The sequence below is a fragment of the Anopheles arabiensis genome, chromosome X, assembly GCF_016920715.1.
Source record: "Anopheles arabiensis isolate DONGOLA chromosome X, AaraD3, whole genome shotgun sequence".
NCBI classification, from domain to species: domain Eukaryota; kingdom Metazoa; phylum Arthropoda; class Insecta; order Diptera; family Culicidae; genus Anopheles; species Anopheles arabiensis.
In genome coordinates this window covers 1,694,346-1,716,883 of record NC_053519.1, presented here as the reverse complement: position 1 = coordinate 1,716,883, position 22,538 = coordinate 1,694,346, and the positions used below count along the sequence as shown (strand labels likewise).

The window sequence follows — 22,538 nt, the reverse complement described above, 5'->3', positions numbered from 1 at the left end:
ACTGACTGTGTGCGTGTGCTTGCGTGTGCTTGCGTGTGCTTGTGTGTGTGTGTGTGTGTGTGTGTGTGTGTGTGAGAGAGAGAGAGTTTTCTCTAGTCCACCTTAACTTTCTTTCATCCTTATCATTTCATCTTTAAGACAATGACTTTGGGTAAAACAGTGACAGTGGAAATGTGGCGAAAAAGGGTGGCCATGGTAGTGTGGTAGCAAAGTGTACGAGCGGAGTTGACCATTTGGCCGACGAAGCAGTCACGAACGGGCCGAGGAAGCAGCTCTGGTCCATAACGAATCTTCATCGGCACGGTCGTGAAGTTATCCTATAATTCTCTCCCTCTTGCTCTTTTTCCGTATGTTTCTCTCGTTCTCTCTCTCTCTTTCTCACTCTTTCTTTTTCTCTCTCTCTTTCTCCCTATTTATCTCTTTTTCGCTCTCTTTCTTCCCCGTTTCGCTATCGCTCCCTATTGATACCGTTTACTCCCATTTGTGAGGCCAAACACATTTTCCTCAAGTTTTCCACTCTCCGGCATGAATCCCCGACGGCCGCTTCTTGCTTAGATTCTACTTAGCTGTATGCAGGGAAAATGTCTGTGCGTGTAGGAGTGTGTACGACAGGCTGTGGGGATATCGTATTCGAAAATTTCATACACTTTCATACTTCCAGATGCGAGGCGAAAAATCAACAACAACAACAACAAAACCCGATCACTTGAGTGGGGGAGAAAGAAAATTGTAAGAGGAAAATTTGCATTCAACTTTTATTTTTCACCTTGACTGTGGATGGAAATTTGAGTAAGAAGAGGGTCAGTCATTAAAAAAATCGTCATTTACTGTCATTTACACTATACAGGGTTTTCCAGGGGGGTTCTCATAGGAGTGGGACACTTCCCTTGACTCTTTCTTATTGGAAGTGAACTTCATGTGTTGGAAATTTTACTCTATGGCACCCTTTTTGGACAGCTCCTATTGGAAATTCCTATTAGATTTGTCAAACAAGGGTGCTATAAAGTCAAATTCCCATTACATAAAGTTCATTTCACGTATGAAAATGTCAATATAGCGTCCCCCCACAGCTATGAGAACTCCTGGAAAACCCTGTAACTATAATAAAGACAAGTGCGCGCGAGATTTGATCTGGAAACGATTGCCGTACTGTAGCGGTGCGTGTGACGGGTTCACCACAAAGCAACCTTTAACGCGAGTGGCCTATTGGCGCTTTGGTTCGTCCGTCCCCGGAGCGATTACACGGTTCCGGCGAATTTTAGATGTTGACAGATTTATAATTTTGACAGTTGCATTCGTGCCGACATACATAGCAGGCATATATTTGGTACCGGAAAAGGAATAGCCACTATCGGGCGACAAATCTGTGCGTCACAGCGAATTTGAGTTGAGAATTTGAGCATGAAGAAGAATAATAATCAACCACATTACAAAGAGTAAACCGGAGGACAACATCAAACCCCAAAAAAGGAAAAGAAACATACAAATAGAAACAAAAAAAAAAAACAAGTAAAACAATACGGCGGACAAACACTGCCCCCTGTTCTTTGCACTTACCATCATCATTTTGAAGCCGGTTTGGTGGGTGGGGGGTGGTCTGTGATAGGGGTGACTGGTTGTTTTTAACTGCGTGCCGCTTTGAACTCCTTCCTCGCGCTCAGCCGGACCCCTTCGCCTGCTTCTTCCTCTCGTCTCTCTTCGTCGCACACACACACACACACACTTGACAGACGGCGGCGTAGCGCGCGCCTGCTGCACTGCTTGCTCACTTACTCTCCTTCACTTTTGCCTGTATTGAAGAATGGATAGACCCGTCTCCTCTCGCGCACCCGCACACACACACACGCGCGCGCGGGTGGTAGGAAAGGAAACGGAAGAAAAAGGGGGAGGGGGAATGGTGAGTTGATTACACACGCTCGCACGAACGCACGCACGTACACGACTGCGTCATGGTACGCGCCGAAACGGGGTACACGCACACGCGTGTGGGTGTATGTGTGTGCGCTGGAGCTGAGTTTTATGTTGGTTGTGGGCAGTTGAATGGTGAGAGTTGCTGGGCCGTGCGTGTTCTGGCACTGGTTGGTTCACGCGGGCGATGATGTCTTGTCAATTGTCTCCTTATCACCGGGCTGGAGTTTCGCCGTGGAAAGTGTGGTGGTGGGGGAGAGAGTTGGGGTTTCACTGTATTACACTTTTTCTCACACGCACACACACACACACACCTTTGAGAGTGAATATTTCCAACCAGTAGATCAAGACAGGGAAAGGGCGGGGTAGGGGGTGATTGCTAAATGGTGCTGCCGAGAAGGGACATGGGGAAGGGGGTTAATTTGCACGCGACAATTGTGCAAATGTACACACACACACGCACGATCACTAACACAGTCAGAAACAGCAAAAAAACACAAGCACACACACACACGTGCGCACCAAACCGGCAGAAATGGTGGGGAGGTTTGTGATGGGAAAGGCGGGAAAATCACAGAACCGCAGAAGTTCAGCAATTTCGGCAGTTTTGAGCTAACGTTTGACAAAAACACTCTTATCCTCGATTAGAATTCGATAGCAATGAAAATGGTGCGATGGTGAAGTTCACGGATACAAAACAAAAAACGGCACTTTACCCCCTGGTGCACCACATACACATACACGCACACACGGAGTCGGATGATGAGAATGTGTCTTTCGGTTTACACCGTACACGGGGACCCCAGCGGAAGAGCTAAAAAAAAAACAACTACACAAACTAAATCTCCGGAGCTAGACCCTACGGTGGTTTGCTCCCTCAATATCTCTCTCTCTCACTCACTCTCTCTCTCTCTCTGTATATCTTTCTCTGTCTCTATCTATCTTACGCTCTCTCGCTCTCACTCTCTCTCTTTCACTCATTTATCGCTTCACGCACGCTGTACATTCACTTTTGGGTACCCCGTGCGGTTGCCGGGGTTTCGGTTTCGGTTCGTTCGGTAAGTTCTTGCGATCGGCCATTTCGCTCACACTTGCTGTTGTCAACGTGGTGCGCTTGCCTCGGCAGCACTGCATACACACGATACGTTCTCGTTTTTGCTTCGTTCGTTCGCTTTCTCTCTCTCTCTATCATGCTTGTGCGCCGCTCTATACGGTCTTGTTGATCGCTTCTGGTGCACGCGAATGTTTGTTTAAACATTGCGCGTGTGTATTGCTTGGCTCACAATGATGTGTGTGTGTGTGTGTGTGTGTGTGTGTGTGTGTGTGTGTGTGTGTGTGTGTATAATTATATATACTGTATATATATATTTTTTATATTATATATACTGTATATATTATTTTAATTTATTTTTTTAGATATATGCGTGCGTGTTGCCTTTTTCGCATCCCTTGTTTTGACACAAGCGTTCGCTTGTCACGCTCTTGAAACGCACCCACACCGATACACACATTCATTGTGTTAACAGGTGTAGGATGCGGCGGAGGTGGTGGTGGTGTTGGGAAGGAGTGGGTGGCAAACCACAATACAGCACACGCATACATACATCGGGAAGAAAAAATATACAATATTATTTCACAGCTTTTTCGCTTTGCCCTTATCTCGTGCGAACAAGATGAGTCTCAACTACACACACACACACAAACACACACACACACACACACACACACACACACACACACACACACACACACACACACACACACACACACACACATCAACCAAGAGCGTTCGCTTTCGCTTACCATGACTTTTTTTGTTTGTTTGTTTTTCTTCATCCTCTTTCTTGCGAGTCGGGAGTACAACAAATTAAAATGGAAGTAAAAGAAGAGTAGGGTAAGGACGCATTAATTCAACTGACAGTATCCTAGTAAATCCCTGTCCCCTGCATTTCGGGGGGGGGGGGGGGGGGGGGTTAGCGCAAGGGTGGGAAAGGGAGGGAAAACTTACTTTCTCGCTGTATTTCCCAGCCACGGAAGCAAATGGGGGAAAAGTAGAAAATGCGCGCAATGCAACATTAAAACATTTATGAGTAAAAAAGGGGTGAGGTAAGTGCGGTTGAGTGTCGAGGAAAAGTAAAAAAGAAAAAGGAAAAGCAGAGCTGCAAACGCCGTGCGTGCGTGTTTCCAAGGAAGAAAGGACGCAACCCGAATGAGGGGAGGGGGCGTATTAGTCAAGATAGGATGAGAAAAATCGGTAAGCTGTTGTCATTTGATTTCCTTTCCTCTCTTTCTCTCTCTCTCTCTCTCTCTCTCTCTCTCTCTCTCTCTTTCTTTCTCTATCTTCCTCTAGCATGCGCGTGCTCCTTGTGTAATTGTACAGATCCTTTGTTAGACGACGCATATTAACTTGCACTTATCAAGGGAAGCTCATTTCCCTTCACTAACACCAAAGCAATAGGAGAAGTAGGATAAAAAAAAGGAAACTAAGCAAATGGGGCCGACAACACTGGGAAATCAAATGCGGAAATGTTTCGATTCCAATTGGAAAGAAATTTGAACTAAAAAAAGCAGACCAACGACCATCTCGATCCCCATTGCCGCCATTTACAAGCACTGCTAGGCGAGACCAGCCAGCGTCCGAGATTTCTTCGCGCAACGTATCGGGAAAATGGTTCACTACGTTTGATTGTTGGCAAAGTTTTGTTGTTTATGTTGTGTTGCTAGCAGCCCCAATGGTAGCGATTGTTTACAAGTAGCGGTCGCAGCTTTGTGCGGTATTGCACAATTTCCCATTATTTACCGAAGTAGTTGTACCACCACGCTGTTTGTTTCGGTCTTTATTTTTGTTTGTTTGTTTTTGTTTTGCTTTTCTTCCCTTCACTGCGCATTTCACTGCTTTCGATTTTACGTTTTAGCTTCCCCCCCCCCACACACACACACACACCCCTGGCGAGTGAACTTGGGTCACTCCTCTCTCCCCTGCACACACACACACACTTGGCGACTTGTGTTTGTTTGGCTTTTTTATTGTTGTTGTTGTTTTATTGTTGTTACTACTTCCACCACTTTTCTATTGCTATGTTTTCGTGTCTTTGTTTGCCCTGCGATTGTATGGTGCACTTCTTTTTTTTAACAGTCAGTTCCGCGCGGGTTTTTTTTTCTTTTAGCCAAATAGTTGATAGTTTTGGCAGGGTTCGTCTGCCGGCGTTCGCTCGCTCGTGTGACGTTTCCGAGGTCTGATTTGTTTGTTTTGTTTTATTTCGTTATGTGCTTGTACTTGTAGTTACTCAGCAAGGCAATGTGCACGACACTACTCTGCGGCTGCTGCTGCTTGGATGCTGCTTGCTCGTACTGCTACTGGTATTGCCACTGCTGCTGCTGCTGCTGCTGCTGCTGCTGCTGCTGCTGTTGCTGCTGCTTCTCACCTCAGACTCACGGGCTCGGAGATACACACACCGGACCGGACCCGGGGAGAAAAACCGACAGGACACACTAACTGTGACGGTATATATCGAGCCGTTTGCTCCGGTACTCTTCCTCTCCGGTCCATTGTCGTCGGCGTGCGACGGCTTCGTTCCGTTCCGTGCGGGGCCGACATTGGCGCGTCGTGTCGCGCACATACGGCGAGCGCGCGCGTGTCGAATCACCACATACGGGGGTGGTGGGAGATGGTGGTGCTCACCGGGAAACCGCCAACCCTCCTTTTTGCCACAGCCCTCAATCACCCTTGCCTTTTGCCCCTTGCTCTTCCCTCCTCGCATTTCCTTTCCCTTCTTTCAGGCGCATTTCATGTGGCTGCGTTTGGGCTTGCGCTTGACAGCCGGGTGACGTGCGACGTGACACGGACCACCTCCTCTGCGCTCACCCCCTCAGCTAAACACCCGCTTGCTCTACGTACTCCTCGTTGCTCTCTCTATATCTTTCTCTCTCCCTCTCTCTCTCTGTCTCCTAGCATTAGCGAGAAGATGAACAACAGCAACAACAGTGCGGTGATATAACCGGGCACTGTACGGAGTGCAGAGCAATAGTGAGAGCGAGAACGAGAGCTCGCTCGCTCTCATTCTCTCTGTCGCATCGCTCTCGATTTCTTCTTCGCTCTATCTCTCTTTTTCTCTTACTCTCTTTCTCTCTCTCTCTCTCTCGTGCATGCTTGCGCCCTTTCTGGGTTCGCTCATTTTAATATTTGTTGAGTGAGAGAGAGAGAAAGAATTAGAGGGCGAGGAAAATACACAAGCATTTCTGTTGGGTGCGCGGTCACCGCGCTAAAAGGCTCGTTGCGTGATACACACTCACACACACACAAGCAATGTACGTTCCGGCGAAGGGTGGAAGTGTCGGGCGTGCTGTGTAGCGCATACCGTACCAGCGAGCAAAGGGAAGAAGGGAAAGCAGTTTTACAATCACCCCGTCTCCCCTCAGCACTCTTATACAAGCGGCAACGTTTCTACGCGCTAGAATCGGTATGGGTGTTGTTCCTTACGCGCGCGCGTGTGTGTAATGCGTTTTCTTCCGTTTTCGTCTCTTCCCTTTCGCTTTTCTCATCGATATGATCCCGGCCTCGAATCCTTATGTTTTCGGTTTGGTTGTTGTTGGCTGTAGGCTGTTCTCCGCTTTCGGATTGATCCCGCGCGTCCCTGTCGAAAATCGCTTCGGTTTTTGTGAATGATGATACTCATTCACGCTTTCTCGCTCTCTCCTTTTCTCGCACACTGCCTTTACTTGGGGTGATCGTTTTGGTGTGTCTTTCGGGCATATGGCGCTTTTTTTGTCTCTCTCTCTCTCACACACACACACACACGCACACTCGCTTTGCCTACTCTTCTCCCGTACGTCAGCATACGGGGTTGAACATATTTGGTCCGGCTAGTGAGTGTTGTAAATGGTAGACACCCTACATGTCACCCTGGTGAGCGGGGGATTCGCGCGGCAGCAGGAAGGCTAGGATGCACATACGGAAGGTCAGCAGGTGGGAGCGAAACAGCCTACAGATGCGTGCCCCGCACGTCATGGTTCGTTCGTACAGTGGCAGGGGTAGTCTCGCGGGTGTCCCCGCGGCAACAACTGTTTGAGTATCACATCTGATCATCACAGTAGACTGCTTGAGACACTGACATTATTTTGTTTCAGCCGGAATTTCTCTTGTCTATGTCAGTGACATTTTGCAGAACGGATCACAGCAAAAAAAAAAAGTCATGACATAGCGTTGGTCGCAAAAATGCCCCGAAGCATGCATTGGTAATCAACTGTTCGAGCATCACCTTTGATTATCACAATTAAGTACGTGACGCTGACATGGATTTCGTTTCAGTCAGAATTTTTATGACCTTGACAGCGACATTTTGCAGCACTGGTTTGACCATGTAGAAGGAATATATAATTCCTATACGAGTAGATGATTACCGTAGGCTTCACTGGACTCCCGTTGCCATTCTGAGAAGATCAGTAAATCCTGTGAGCAGTGCTCTGCGACCTATTGGGGACTGATACATTTTCTCATAAATTTGAGTTTGTTGCAACAACCCCAAGTGCAACAAATCCGCAAAACGACTTCTTAACGACTCAAGCTCTCAACCTTACTGATTTTTTTTAAAGACTCCGTTTAGCAGCCAGTGAACGACTGGCGCATTTTAGTAAAAAAAAGCCCGAGGCTATCTGTTGGTGGGATAGCATACCCAGTGGAATTTTCCTCGCTTTGATAGCTTGCATGTTCCCTTGGTAATGTTGTATGGCTTCGCATTGAAATAATGCATTGCTAGAACTAGAACGTCGGTACAATTGTTAAAAGAATAGCAATATAACGATGAGTAAAATGTCGCCATCTATTGAGCAAATCCAGTGAACCTTCGAAGAATTAGATTTTTTCTATGTACATTAAATTTTCCAGTCGTTTAAGTTTAATCTGTGGCGCTTGGGAAACGCTAGAAACCAATGATCGCCAAACTATTGAGGAACAGGTTGGGACAGCGGCCGCGAACGTTTGGTAGAAACACGTTTATAGCAGCGACACGAACCCCTGCATCTAACCGCTGTATCGTGTGTCGTTTATACTTTGTAGAACGCTCTCGGTGTGCGTTTGGCTTTTGCTTTGCCGTTCTGATTGGAATGTATTTAAAGGGCAGTGGGGCTCTGCTGGGCTGACGTTGGTATATCTACAAAATGGAAGCAAACGGAACACAAAAACATTGCTCTGCTTTTGAAATAGATTTAAACACAACAAAATGGCACGAAGAAAATCGAGAGTTATTCGCGGATGGCTTTGTTGGCAGAGCTCCCCTGCAGGCTGGGTAGGCGGTTGCTAAGGTGAGTGGTTCGGGTGAGTCCAGAGGGAGGAAAGAGAGTCAGGTTTGAAGCCCCATAATCGTTCAATGGCGACTCTGCACGCACACACAAACGCACAAGTCCTACATTGTATATACACCGGCGCAGTGCCGTCCACTGGCACATGTCGATTTTTGGGGCAACATTTGGTTGTTCTGTGCTCACGCTTACGAGCTTCCCTTTCTTGCATGTGCCGGGCGTTCTGAGCTGCTCTGCTGACCGATGGTCGAGTTTGGGTCGCACGATGTGTGTGTGTGCGAAAGAGAGAGAGAGAGAGACAGAGCGAAGGAGAGAAATAAAGAGAGAAAGACACAAGAGGCGAAACACGAGCGGACAAATTATCGCTATTGGAAAGCAATAGCAAATACCCAACTACAAAATCAACATGCTTTCTTGTTCTGCCCAACAGACCAGTGTCTGAGAGAGGGAGAGAGAGAGAGAGAAAAAGCATATTGGTAGTGGCGCTTGGGTATTTTTGCTGATAATCAAGCGTGAAGCAAACGATTTTGCGCTATGAAACGCTCTACCCCTGCAGGGAAAACGCGTAGGGTTGGCGCGGAGGCCTGATAGGTCGGGTAGCATCTCGCTTGATCCCGCCACGCTAGTGGCGTATCGTTTGCTGACCAAACACACACACACACACACACACACACACACACACACACACACACACACACACACACACACACACACACACACACACACACACACACACACACACACACACACACACACACACACACACACACACACACACACACACACACACACACACACACACACACACACACACACACACACACACACACACAAACACACACACACACACACACACATACACACACACACACACACACACACACACACACACACACACACACACACACACACACACACACACACACACTAACATCGTTGCCGTCCCTCAGGCACAGGTGAAATGTTCGTTTTTTTTTAATGGAGCTTTGCTGGCAGTACACAGCTATAGGATGGAAAGAAAGGAAGAGACAGGGAGGACAGCTCTGTTTGCCTATGCTCTTTTACGCATGTTTCACGCACGGAGAATTGGAGATGCATTTTTTCTGTGCTAACACAGCAAAGAACAAACGGCCACGCACAATCTACCATGCAAAAAGTACGCCGTGCGGGTGTATGAGTGTGTGTATGTGTGTAAAAAAAGAGTTTTACTTCTCTTTTTTTTACAATTGACGTTATCCCGCCATTTATGAGCCAGCTATCGTCACGATTCGGGAAGGGCGCTTTATTGCAGCGGTTGAACGTGAAAAACGCGACAAGCGGAAAGCGCTCTAACGATTTCCCAGCGTACAAAAATACGAGGGTAAAATATAGCTCTCTGGGCTTTGCCGTAAACAGTAATCATCGCTTGTACGGGGACATTGCATTTCGACCCACTGAGCAACGAGCCGGGATGAAAGGTGTTCCTCATTTAACACATATTTACATGTACATGCACGCACAATAACTGACCATCCCCTTTTTTCCCCTGCGCGATAGAATTTAGGTTGGGCACAATCGGGACGCCAAGGGTTCAATGACCCGTACGAATTCACCGGATGCGCGTACACAAGCGTTTGAAATTACGGCGACTCAGTTACGCGCTATCAACGGCAGATTCAAAATCCTTGCGTCCGGTTGCCTACATTTAGGCGCGTTTTTAACTGTGTGGCGTATTCGGTGAATAGTTGTTTCGTGTCGCTTTTCGCATTGCAAATTGTGATTTTAGTTACACCGTGACAGATTTTACACATTACATTGCAATCACAGACGATTCGTTCAAACTGTTCTGCTGTTGACTCCGTCAACAGGTTTGGCGTTGTGAAGGCACAAATGCGGGCTTGTTTGGTCTTACATGGATTTATACTTTATTTTTGTAATCGATTTGTTTCGTTTTGTAAATTAGATGTAAACGTTGTCTCACTAGTACAGGCATTCCCCGATATACGCAATACGCGATGTACGAGATTTCTCTATACGCGACTTTCTAAATTTGACAGTCATTTGAGCATTATTGCTGATGATGATAGACTCATCAATTGCCAATTGAGTTCTATATATAAAAAAACTATTTTAAAAGGAAAGTTCAAAATTATAATATTGAGTTGAAATCAGATCAATGGATGAATTAAATGGCTAAAATGTTTTAACCACTTCATGCAAAATTTAACGAAAACTAACTATAATTGTCTGAAAATCTCGAAATTCGAGATACGCTATGGCCTGCGGTCCGCATTTAAAGCGTATATCGGGGAATACCTGTACACCTTTCGCCTCAGATTCGCATAGGACGGATCGTCATGTAAATTCTTAGCTTACTGCTGGACGGATGTTGATATTCATGTTTTTGTGTAAATATACCTATCATTCAAAATACCTTTCTGTTTCCTTTACCTATAATTAACCTCCTCCCCATCTCTCTCTCTCTCTCTCTCTCTCTCTCTCTCGTTATCTATCTACCTTCCACTGTAATGAAATTCCCATTTGACAATCGAAACTACCCTACACGCTTACGTCTATAAGGCGCCCGGTCAAAACGACACTCGGGCGCGGGAAAATAAGAAAAGGCAAACAACAGAATCGCGCTTCCGCATAAGGCCACTGAAGCGCGCTATGCCGTACTTTGTGTGTAGATCTGTGTGGAATGGCATTTTCGGAGGCGACAAAGGTTGCATGACTGTTTCACACTTACTCGCGGCACAGCAATGCGCATAGCAGCGTGACCAGTGTAAAGAACGGAACGGACAGGCTGGTTGCGTGGTTCAGGGGCGATTGCGTGATGCCTGCGAAAAAGAGAGAAAACCGATAACAAATAGTACGTCACAGCTAGCGAGTGGAGGAGCATATAAATGAATGTGTGTTGTGTGTGTGTGTGTGTGTGTGTGTGTGTGTGTGTGTGTGTGTGTGTGTGTGTGTGTGTGTGTGTGTTTTGTGTGAGGATATGGTTAGATACATTTTTAAAACGTATATATTATATGTATTTCAGCATATTGTTGTTAAAGTGATGTCCTGAATATCGCACTACTAAGCCTTGTGCTCTCAGCCTTTTCGTTTGCTTTGTTCCCCTTGATGAGTGTGTGATAAGAAGTGAGAAAAAAAGAGGGGATGAGCTCCACCCGGGACTGTTGCTATTCCCGGGGCCCCAATTATTTACCCATCTGGAACTGGATCGGCGGGCTGGACATGCGGCCGTCCCCTCCATTGCTGAACGCGAGCACACGCAGATTGTACGATTTGCCTGGCGGAAGAGTGGAGAAAGTCAATTCGTCATTAGTCGTGTGATATTAGCTGGACGCGGGGAAGCGGGAATGTTTGCACGTACCGGGCGTTAGATTGTCGATATACTTTTCCAGCTTGCGGCCAACCAGCACCACCGTATCGTTCGCGCTCGACATGTCCTGGTCCTTCTCCCAGATGCGGATCTTGTACCCCTGCACCGGTTCCTCGTCCTGGGACGGTGCGATGTAGCGCCACGTCACCTTGATCGTGGACGGGTTGATGCCGTAGATCTGCACCGAGGACGGCGGCTTCTGAGGCGCCTTGCGGTACGTCCGCTCGAGGTAGCGCTCGCTTTCCGGGCCCTCGCCCGCGGCATTGTACGCCATCACCTTGACGAAGTAGTACGTGTCCGGCTCGAGACCGACGATCAGCGCCCAGGGCCGGGTGGTGCGCGACAGATAGTACACCGAGTCTTCCTCGTTGTGCTCCTTCTTCCAGTACTTGAGCTGCGGGGGGAAGAATCGAAAAAAAAAGTTAGCAACCATTTAGCAACACGCGCGCTGAGCGCGGCACGAAGCGGTTAGCTTACGCGATGGCCAATCAGCTTGCCGCGGATCGTTTCGCGCGTCTGCGACACGGGCACCCACGTCACGTTCAGTGCGGTCGAGTTGAAGCTGCGGGCAATCGTTTGCTGTGGCGCCACCTGGGGCATATCCTCGGCGGAGAAAATCTCCACCGGCTCGCTGATCGGCCCAACGCCGAGATCGTTCACCGCCTGCACCTTCACCTCGTACCGCGTGTAGTACTTGTCCGTGGGCACGTGGATGACCGCCTTGCCGACGTTGCCCTGGCGCTGCAGCTCCTCGCTGGCCCACTCGCGCTGCCCGTGCAGCCGGTAGAACACGCGATAGTGCACGTCGATGCTGTTCTGCTCGTGCGGCGCCAGCGGGTCCCAGGTGATGGTCAGGTCGCCAATCTTGCCGCCGCCGCCGCCGACGTTGCGCGGCGCTATGTACGGCCGGTCCTTGAGCGTGCTGTACATCGGCGACGGGAGGCTGGGCGTACCGAGGCCGAGATCGTTCACCGCCACCACCGCAAACTCGTACCCGCACCACGGCGTCAGGTTGGTGACGGTCGCCTGCCGGCGTCCATTGTACCGGTCCGCTTCCTGCGCGACCACGTGCGTCGACACGTTCACCCACGTCCGGTTCCAGTTGGTGCGGCCGAGGATGTTGTAGTACAAGATCGGGCGCCCATTGTCGTTACCGTTGGTCCACTCGAGCAGTGCCTCCGTCTTCTTGATGTCGATCACCTTCACCGCGCCGGGTGCACCGGGCGGCCCCTGGATGAGGACAGTCGCGCGCGACACGATCCGGTTGACGGACGACTTCGCCACACACTCGTACTCGCCCCCGTCCACCAGCGTCAGGTTGTGCACCTCGAGCGTGTTGTAGTGGATGCGTATGCGGGCCCCGTCCGGGGCCGGTCCGATCGGCTGCTGTCGCAGCCGCTGCTCGTCCGCATCGTCGTGCCCGGTCAGCAGCTGGCCGTTGTGCGTCCACACGAACGCCACGTCCAGCAGCTGGTCGTACGTGACGTCGCAGCGCAGAAACAGCATCTCGCCGATCTGCTTGATCTGCTTGGGCGGCAGCTGCTCGGTGAAGCGCAGCTCCTGCAGCACGATCAGGCGCGCCTTCGACTCCGCCATGCCCTGCGTGTTCGAGGCGATGCACGTGTACGTGCCCTCGTCGTCCCGCGAGGTCGGCGAGATGTGGAGCGTGCCGGTCGGGTAGATCTTCCGATGACCCCCGCTCCCGATCACGTTACCATCTTTCTTCCACACAATCTTCGGTGTCGGGGCCGCCTCCGGCTCGCACCGGATCGTGGTGTTGCCGTTCGCGATGCTGTAGATTTCCGACTCCAGCGGGCGCTTCTTGAACGAAGGCTTCATGCTGAGGACGCGCAGCTGCGCTGCCGAGTACACGCCCTTCAGCTGATTGGTCGCCTTGCACTGGTACATGCCGTTGTCCTCCTCCGGTTCGAGATAGTTAATCTTGAGCAGGTTGTCCTGTATCGTGTACTTGTCGCGATTGAGCCGCCCGCCCCCGGTCGCGCTGTCCTCCTCCATCAGCTCGCCGTTCTTGTACCAGGTGTAGTTGACGTCCGGCATTGCGTACGCCTCGCACAAGAACGAAACCGAGCTCTGGAAGTCCTTGGTGCGGTCGCGCAGCGGTATCGTAAAGTTCGGCTCCATCTGCACGTTCAGGAAGATGCTCTGCGTGATCGATTTCTTCCCGTTGCGCGCGGTACACACGTACTCGCCGTTGTCGTTGACGGTCGCGTTCTGGATCAGCAGCACGCGGTTGTAGTTCTCCAGCCGGGACAGCCGGGGCAGGTTACCGTTGCGCCGCGTCCAGTTGTACGAGGCGACCGGGTACCCGTACGTCATGCACTCCAGCCGCACGTCCTTGCCGGCGAGCGGCACCTTCGGGAACGCTTTCGGGAAGGTGTTGGCAAAGATCAGGTCCTGGTAGTGGGGCGACGGCGACACGGACAGCTCGAAGAACGGCCCGTTCCGACCCGTGTCGCTGACCGTGCTCATCACCGTGCAGGAGTAGTTCGCCCGGTCCATCACCTCGAGCGAGCTGAAGTATAGTGAACCGTCGTGGCTGACGAACACGCGCTGATCCTCGTACACGAAGTTGGGAAAGTAGTTGCGCGACCAGTAGAACTTCACGTCCGGATAGTGCTGCGGCTCCTCGCACACCAGCGCCTTGCCCCAGTTCTCTTCGCCCTTTTCGGGCGCGCGCTGCAGATTAAACTCGAGAATGTAGCCAAAGTTGAGCTGCACGCTCTCGGACAGGATCTTGCCGTACGCGTTCTGGGCGGTGCAGTGGTACGTGCCCTGGTCCAGATTCTGGGACGGCCGGTGGATGATCAGATTGCCGCCGCTGACGGTGTGCCGCGCGTTCCGGAGCGGATCGATCTGGATCACCGTCAGGTTGTCCTTCACGTACTCCTCCTTGTACCAGGTGTAGCGGGGCGTCGGGTACCCGCCCGCCAGGCAGCTCAGCGTCACGTCGCGCGTAATACTCGCCTTCCCTGTGTCGTACGTCGTGTCCACCGGCTGCCGGATGAAGTATGGGCCGCGCGGTATCTTTTCCACGTCCGTCTGCTCCAGCCCGTAGTCGAACTGGCGCCGGTCCTCCAGCAGCGTGTTCAGGTTGTCCTGGCTGTACAGCGCGCGCGACTCGCACACGAACAGGTACTGCTCCTCCCCGGTCACCGGATAGAACTGCCACTTTTCCTTGTGCATGTTGAAGCCGAGCACGAGGTAGTTGCGGTTCCGGTACCGCTCCGACTGGTAGTACCGGCGCGGGTCGTTCTCCCCCTCGGCCTCGCCCTGCTCGACCGCGTTGCGCACGTTGGCGCCCTCGAAGTACGACTGGAACTCGTCGGCCGTGTCCGCGCTCAGCAGCTCGTAGTTGATCGCATCCTCGATCGCGATCAGCTGGCTCTTGTCCGCGTTCACCCAGTTGCCGGGCGACACCTGGCGGGCGGACACGTAGTACCGGTTCAGCTTGCTCACGTCCCGGTCGAGCAGCCGCACCACGAACGAGTGCTTCTCGATCGTGTCCACGCTGATCAGCTCGCCCTGGTACGCCTGGCAGATCTTCTGCGCCGCGTACCAGCTCTTCCGGGGCGACTTGTGCACCCGCAGGCAGGTGCCACGGAACGCGGCCCAGTGCTCCGGGCAGAAATAGTCTTCCGCGCTGCGCAGATCACCCGCCCGCAGGAACAGATCGTCGACGCTGGCGGGCGTTCGCTGGCCCCCGCCCGCCCCGACCAGATAGTCGTCGTCGGGGCTCACGTCGTAGAAGGGGTTGCTGTTGCTGCTGCGCAGCAGTCCGCCGACGCCACCCTGCTGCCCTGCCGCCTGGTGCACCAGCACGCTCGCTCCGATCAGCACGAGCGGCAGTAGTAGTGGGTTGAGGGACGCTCGTAACATGCTAGTTCCGGGTGCATCCAGCTAACCATTTGCAGTTGAATGTCCTTTTTCGGTCGCGCGTTATTGCAGAAACTCTGAACGGAGGACGCACTCAAAGATACACAGAGACACACGCGCGGGGCACTCCCTAATCGTTGGCGGGTTCGAGGCTTCGCTTTGTGATGCTGCAACAGCTCACTGCGATGCTATTTGATGGGGTGTGGTTTCTAGCAGCGTTAATTGTTGTTTCTACCTGTCGTTGTACGAGCGCAGGTTGGCTCGTGAGTGCCACTGTCAGACGTCATGTTTGACTGTTTGTGCACTTGACGTAACGTTCTGCTTCGGATGCAATCCAACGTTCTCTAGGCATGGTTTGTTCAAAGATAGCAATACAAACGTTCGTTTACAGTTTATACAAAATATAACTAACTTTCGTGTTATTTGGCTTCAAATGATAAGGCGAAAGGCCATGAGAGTGACAAAATGCTGAAATTTTTTTTCAAAACGTGAGCTTTTGTCACTTTTTTGAGCTTTTGTCAAAATTTTGTAACCTGGAGCAGCCAGGAAATAAAGTTGACAAAAGTTGACAAAAAGTGACGTTCGTGAAAAAGCGTAAACAAACAGCTATTTGGCGCAGTTGTGACCCATTGTTATGATAATAATGCTAAAATGCATGATTCTAATTGATTTATGTACCTATTTAGTACTTCTTAAACAAAATATCGATGATATTCAGATGTTGGAGCTTTTTGTCGCTCTTGTGTATGTTTTTGGTGCGGCCACGAGAAAAGCTCTTCTTTGCAGTTGACAAGCAATTTTGACAATGTTGAAAAAAAATTTCATCATTTTTTCAGCTCCGTGGCCACGCGCTATATGGTTTAAAAGTCAACGGTGTTTGTGAATTAAATATTTCAACACAGCACTGTATTGGCCACAATCGTTTGCTTCTCAACGTATTTTCACACCTCTATTTTTATTTTCCGTAAAGAAATATAATTTCCGACCATCATCGCATGAGCAAAACAGATTTTAAATTTTATACAATCCATTGTCGCTACAGGAACAGATTTAGATCACATCCGATGGGCACTGTGCGCGCTGCGGGTGTTGATGGGAATGTAGAATAACCGAGCCAAAAGCTGACAGCTGTCAGTGAGTCAACTCGAACGTGCCCACTGCGGGTGGCGAGAATTTTTAGGAAATGTGTTTATGTAGACCTGCAGGATAGAGCGAGCCACCGATCGCCTCTCTGTCTCGTTTGCTCATAGCGCGAGCACAGTGTTTTTAAAGCCTGCGGGCTTATTCCTTTCCAAGCGGGACGTATTCGTAAATTATCATCCAGCTTGCAGTGTTTTTTTAAAGTACAAATTTTACCCGTCCACAAATTACTACACCGCTTTTGTTTGTGTAGAAAAAAAGAAACACTCAATAAATAAAGTGACAGTTTGCATTCAGGCGCACTGTCCGCATAGGCTACCCACGGTGTAGGTATACAGCAAGAGCAAGCAGGCAGCGAAAAGAAGAAGCTTCCAGAACATTCGAATCGTGTTTTGTACGGGTGTGCGTGCGTACGCGGCTACGGGCAAGGCAGAAAGGAAAATCGGTCCAGAACAGGCGAACCAGAGGCAGCACCTCGTTATGCCTAACCCGTGCGGTGTCCTGCTGTAAAATCGCACTAGCTTTACATCGGTTTGTACCGGCGCTACGTGGGCTGCAACGAACCCCGTTACTTACTTTCCCGTTCGCGGAAACACTCTTCGGTTCGCGGAAACAGTAATACAAGGTAAGCCCCGGAACGCACGCTGGCAGTTGTGTGACCAGGACCAGGTGTGGAAGGATAACCCAAAGCGGCTTCACACACAAACGCAGGGAGGTATCACTCTTAGATGATAAGGAAGTGTGTTTGGTGTCCACTGCTTCCATTGCTACCAAAAAAAAAGAACATGGTCCCTGACGTTGGCCGGAACGATGCAAACGGTTTCGAAGGTTAGAATTACGTATGCGTCTGTTTGCGCATTTTCATGACTGGCTGGAGGGGGGGCTGCTGCGAGCGGAAATTGGCAGCAGCATTGACAGCAACATGGAGAATAATTGGCCGACAAGAGCAGTGGATTGACGAGATAGGGCGTCAGCAGGCGAACGTTCGCGAAATCGCGTGGTTCCGCTGTGCATATCTGCCCAACCGTCGCCTTATTGTGGCAGCGTAATTGATGCCGTTCTAAACCGCGTGTTTCTGCTCTCTTTCCAGCTATCGAACCGGTGGGACGAACCCATCCACAAACATACGCGCGCCGCTAACCTTACTCTAACGTTTTCCGCCGATCAACGCACGCACACAGCCGCCACACGATGGTGTTCGAGACGAAGTTCTACGACATACTCGGCGTTCCGCCCAACTGCACGCCGGACGAGCTGAAGAAGGCGTACCGGAAACTGGCTCTGAAGTACCATCCGGACAAGAACCCGAACGAGGGCGAGAAGTTCAAGCAGATCTCGATGGCGTACGAGGTGCTGTCCGATCCGGAGAAAAAGGCCATCTACGACGAGGGCGGCGAGGCCGCCATCAAGCAGGGTGCGGGTGGCGGCGGCGGCGGCTTCCACAGCCCGATGGACATATTCCACATGTTCTTCAACGGTGGCTTCTCGGGACGGTAAGTCGATGGGTACACATTTTGCTGCTAAAAATTTAATATCAGCAATCTATTTGCATGGTTTAATGGCTTGTCTCAAACGTCTCCGATGCGTAAGAGCCAGGCCTTTACCTCTCTCGCTTTGCACTGTCCAACCAATGCGCCTATTCATCATCTCTCCCGTTTCGACACCTTCTTTTTGCACGTTTTCTGTGATGCGCACTGTGTAGGAAAAACGAACGACAGACGTCCAATGTGATACACACGCTGTCCGTGACGCTGGAGGAGCTGTACACCGGCACGAAGCGCAAGCTGGCACTGCAGAAGAACGTGATCTGCGAGTCGTGCGAGGGCATCGGCGGCAAGCGGGGCGCATCGCAAAAGTGTGCCCCGTGCCGGGGGACGGGCGTCATCACGAAGGTGCAGAAGATCGCGCCCGGGCTGGTGCAGCAGTACGAGGAGCGGTGCCGGAACTGCCGTGGGCTGGGCGAAACGATCGACGACAAGGACCGGTGCAAGGAGTGCAACGGGCGCAAAACGGTACGCGTGCGCAAGCTGCTCGAGGTCGAGGTGTTCCCGGGCATGGTGGACGAGCAGCGGATCGTGCTGAAGGGCGAGGGTGACCAGGAGCCGGACTGCCGGCCCGGCGACATCGTGCTGGTGGTGGAGGAGAAACCGCACCCCGTGTTTAAGCGCAACGGCCAGGACCTGCTGGTGTTTCTGCACCTGCAGATCGCGGAGGCGCTGTGCGGCTTCCGCAAGGTGATCAAAACGCTGGACGCGCGCGACATCGTGATCCAGTCCTGTCCGGGCGAGGTGGTGAAACACCTGTCGACCAAGTGCGTGTACGGCGAGGGCATGCCGTTGATGAACGACCCAACGGAAAAGGGCCGGCTGATCATACAGTTTGTGGTGGGCTTCCCGGACTCGCTGCCCCCGGAGGTGGTGCCGGAAATTCGCAAGTATCTTCCCACGCCGCAGCCCGATCCGATCCCGGAGGACCACGAGACGGTAGAAATGGTGAGTTAATGCTGATCCAGGTGTATTTAGTAGTGTCTCGCAAGCTTTTTTTTAGCAAAGCGTATTTATTTTCTAGTTAATTTATTAAACTAGAGTGATAGTCCGCTAGGCATTTGCTAGCAATCAAGTGAAATCGTCATTTGAATTGATTTATAAAGGCCGGTACAACATCCGCCGTCCCTGTTTCTGACGCTGTTTCTTATCAGCCAATTGCTTCAACTAACTAACATGAGTAATCTTAACATGGGGCGCATTATTAAACCCGAAAAAGGTCTGGCTTGATTGCATGATTCTCTTTGTGCGATAATTAAGTTCAGTAAAAAGTAAAAATGCGTAAAATATAATCGGCATGATTCTACAGTCGACTCAAGTCCTTATTTGAGTTGACTTTTTCACCCTTGCCACAAACGGTCATCTACAAATGGATATGCAATTTTCCGTTTATTGAGCTCATCGTTTTCACGCCCTTGGCGCATGTTTACATATTAAAAAGAAAAATAGGCTGGCAATGTTGGTTGTCAGTTTGATTGTAAAATGCGTAGAATATAATCGGCATGATTCTACAGTCGACTCAAGTCCTTATTTGGGTTAACTTTTTCACCCTTGCCACAAACGGTCAGCTGTGTAAGGATAAAGATTTGTGATCTGTAAACATAAGGGATCTGCGATTTTCCGTTTATTGAGCTCATCGTTTTCACACCCTTGGCGCATGTTTACATATTAAAAAGAAAAATAGGCTGGCAATGTTGGTTGTCAGTTTGATTGTAAAATGCGTAGAATATAATCGGCATGATTCTACAGTCGACTCAAGTCCTTATTTGGGTTAACTTTTTCACCCTTGCCACAAATGGTCATCTACAAATGGATATGCAATTTTCCGTTTATTGAGCTCATCGTTTTCACACCCTTGGCGCATGTTTACATATTAAAAAGAAAAACAGGCTGGCAATGTTGGTTGCCAGTTTGATTGTAAAATGCGTAAAATATAATCGGCATGATTCTACAGTCCACTCAAGTCCTTCTTTGAGTTGACTTTTTCACCCTTGCCACAAACGGTCATCTGTGTAAGGATAAAGATCTGTGACCTGTAAAAAAAGGATCTGCGATTTTGCGTTTATTGAGCTCATTTTTTGCACACCCTTGGCGCATGTTTACTATTAAACAAAATAGGCTGGCATTGTTGGTTGTCAGTTTGATTGTAAAATGCGTAAAATATAATCGGCATGATTCTACAGTCGACTCAAGTCCTTCTTTGGGTTGACTTTTTCACCCTTGCCACAAATAATAATTGAACATGCTTAGTAGACTGTAAAAGACACAGCAAAAATGGAGCGTTAGCTATCATATTCTATTGGAAAATAACATATCTTAACAAACATTGGATAATATTCTTTTCCCTTCAGCGCACTCAATGATTGTTAGCTCTACAAGTACTAACACTGTAACTATTGCCATTTTTCCCCTTTGTTACAGATGGATTTCTCTCTGGAAGAGTACCAAAAAGCGAGTGAAGAGGACGAAGGCAGTGACGAGAGCGGCTCCTACAGCCGGTTCAATCACGGAGGCGGTGGCCAGCGGGTGCACATGCAAACGTGCAATTCGAGTTAAGACGGTTCACACACACCACCACCATCAAACGTTGCATGCAACAGCATTAGACCGTGCGAGGGCGAAACGGCAGCAGATCTTCCTAGTACACTAGGCAGGGAAAGGAAGGGACGAGGACCATAACCAGTACTTTACCGCCGACTGTTTATTTGGGCCGTCGGTCCAGTCTATTAGATATGCCCAAATTTAATTGTTGTGTGTGCGTGTGTGTGTGTTTGCGCGTGTGTTATGTTATGCGGGGGTGTGAAAGCACTGTTCATGTATAGATCGAGCCTGAGCGAAGAGCTAATATTGTCGGTATATGTATTTTCCTATCTTTTTTTTTGCAAACTCTTAACGATACCATAATAGTGATAACGAACAGGTAAAGGCAAATAATAAGAAGACATAGAGAAGCGAGACAAAGAGAGATGAACAATAATTAAGCGCTGATGGCGACAAAAGAACAGAGTAAAACAGTAATGTAGTGTGGAGTCTCTCTAATGTGAGCTTTCAACATTCATCTTAGGGAAACTAAGCCAACGTGTTGCTATTGTGTGTCCAACAACACCTAGTGGTAAAATATGAACTTTTTTTCCCGCAAAATAAAGTATTTCGAACTGCCATTCACAATAAATCTTGTTAGGAGCATCTAGGCGAAGTTCGTTTCAGGGTGGCATTATTCTCGAAACCCGTCAAAACTGATTTGAAGACATCATCTACATCTTAGAGGGTTCTTTACTGTGTTTGTAGCTGCTCGCTGAATTTTCGTACGAATACAACAGCGGCGATAGAAGGGAGCGGTGCATGGGAGCTGAGAAGAAAAACGTCAGCACTTGCATCACGCTGCACACACACACACACACATACACGCACGCACGCACAAATAGACACGTACTCATGCACACGGAGAGAGAATGCACACAAATAAGAATTTCACGCAAACCGTTTTTCCCACCGCGCAACAATCAAGAAGAAAAGACCTGTGTCCTTTGGAAAAGCCTTTCGCTTTCATGAATGCTATCACATACATTCACACATGAGGGTTTTCTTTTCCTGGTCTCCGACAGCCACAAAATGTGTGTGTGTGTGTGTGTGTGCACGGTGTGATGTTCTCGCTCGATTTTACTCTATTCTTTGGAATCCTCTCCAAACCAACATCACGCCGTCCCATCATCCCAAAGATGTATTTACCTCATCTGTCCGAATGTTTTGAATGGCTTTTCCAGCAGATACTACGGTGTGGCTTGTTCGTGTCATGTGTAGCACTCATTTGAGCGGTTGAATTTTGCATTAGCTACATCCGGTCGTCGGTGGTGCCTGGCCCACGGCTGTGCATTCCTTTCGGGGAAATCTGGGATAGGAGGAAAGGGTACATCTAAGAGGGGCTTAGAGATGGGAATTCGGAAATATAGCTGAATAAGGGGACAGTAGGGAGGGATATACCAATGAAATATGGAACCGGCAGCGCGAGGCTCCGTGTATCACGTTGAAATGGCCGGAAAGAGAGAGAAAGAGATAGCAAGAGAGAGAGAGAGAGAGAGAGAGAGAGAGAGAGAGAGAGAGAGGGGAGGGGGAGGTCTGTGCACTATTAGAACGCTTCGATTGTAGGATAGGAGGATGCGTGTTGTGTAGCCCCGAAAGCCTGTATATGCAGGTATCACCGCGTAGGTCGTTATGAAAATAAGAAGTAAAGGAACAAGAAAACCTGGTTTTATTAAAGTACCACAGCGCAGAAGGAGGGCAAGGCAGGGACGTTTGAAAATATGTATTAAAGAGATGAAAAAAATCACCGAGAATCTGATTTAAAAAAAAAATACATACACCCACAATACACATGCAAGACAATAGAA

At 49.5% G+C, this 22,538-nt stretch overlaps 2 protein-coding genes across 2 annotated transcripts; one reads left to right on the top strand and one right to left on the bottom strand.

Moving 5' to 3' along the window:
* Positions 1-10,085: 10,085 nt before the first annotated feature.
* LOC120906094 (contactin) lies at positions 10,086-15,597 on the bottom strand. Its single transcript, XM_040317540.1, has 4 exons — positions 12,050-15,597; positions 11,564-11,966; positions 11,396-11,479; positions 10,086-11,024 (listed from the first exon to the last, which is right to left on the bottom strand). Exons 1-4 carry the CDS (start codon positions 15,467-15,469, stop codon positions 10,930-10,932), a joined length of 4,002 nt encoding a protein of 1,333 aa, XP_040173474.1. The 5' UTR covers positions 15,470-15,597; the 3' UTR covers positions 10,086-10,929.
* A 1,050-nt stretch (positions 15,598-16,647) lies between these two features.
* Positions 16,648-22,538, top strand: LOC120906039 (dnaJ homolog subfamily A member 4-like). The gene is made up of 4 exons (XM_040317437.1): positions 16,648-17,231; positions 17,697-18,099; positions 18,309-19,098; positions 20,572-22,538. The coding sequence occupies exons 2-4, from the start codon at positions 17,798-17,800 to the stop codon at positions 20,704-20,706; spliced, it is 1,227 nt and encodes a 408-aa protein (XP_040173371.1). The 5' UTR covers positions 16,648-17,231; positions 17,697-17,797; the 3' UTR covers positions 20,707-22,538.

Bases quoted from the DNA above. Each gene is read 5' to 3' on its own strand.
- LOC120906039 (XM_040317437.1), top strand. From the start codon at position 17,798: ATGGTGTTCGAGACGAAGTTCTACGACATACTCGGCGTTCCGCCCAAC. The intron at 18,100-18,308 runs GTAAGTCGATGG...CGCACTGTGTAG, and splicing joins AACGGTGGCTTCTCGGGACG to GAAAAACGAACGACAGACGT. The intron at 19,099-20,571 runs GTGAGTTAATGC...CCTTTGTTACAG, and splicing joins ACCACGAGACGGTAGAAATG to ATGGATTTCTCTCTGGAAGA.
- LOC120906094 (XM_040317540.1), bottom strand. From the start codon at position 15,469: ATGTTACGAGCGTCCCTCAACCCACTACTACTGCCGCTCGTGCTGATC. The intron at 11,480-11,563 runs GTACGTGCAAAC...CTCTTCCGCCAG, and splicing joins TATCGACAATCTAACGCCCG to GCAAATCGTACAATCTGCGT. The intron at 11,025-11,395 runs GTAAATAATTGG...TCTTTTTCGCAG, and splicing joins GCCGATCCAGTTCCAGATGG to GCATCACGCAATCGCCCCTG.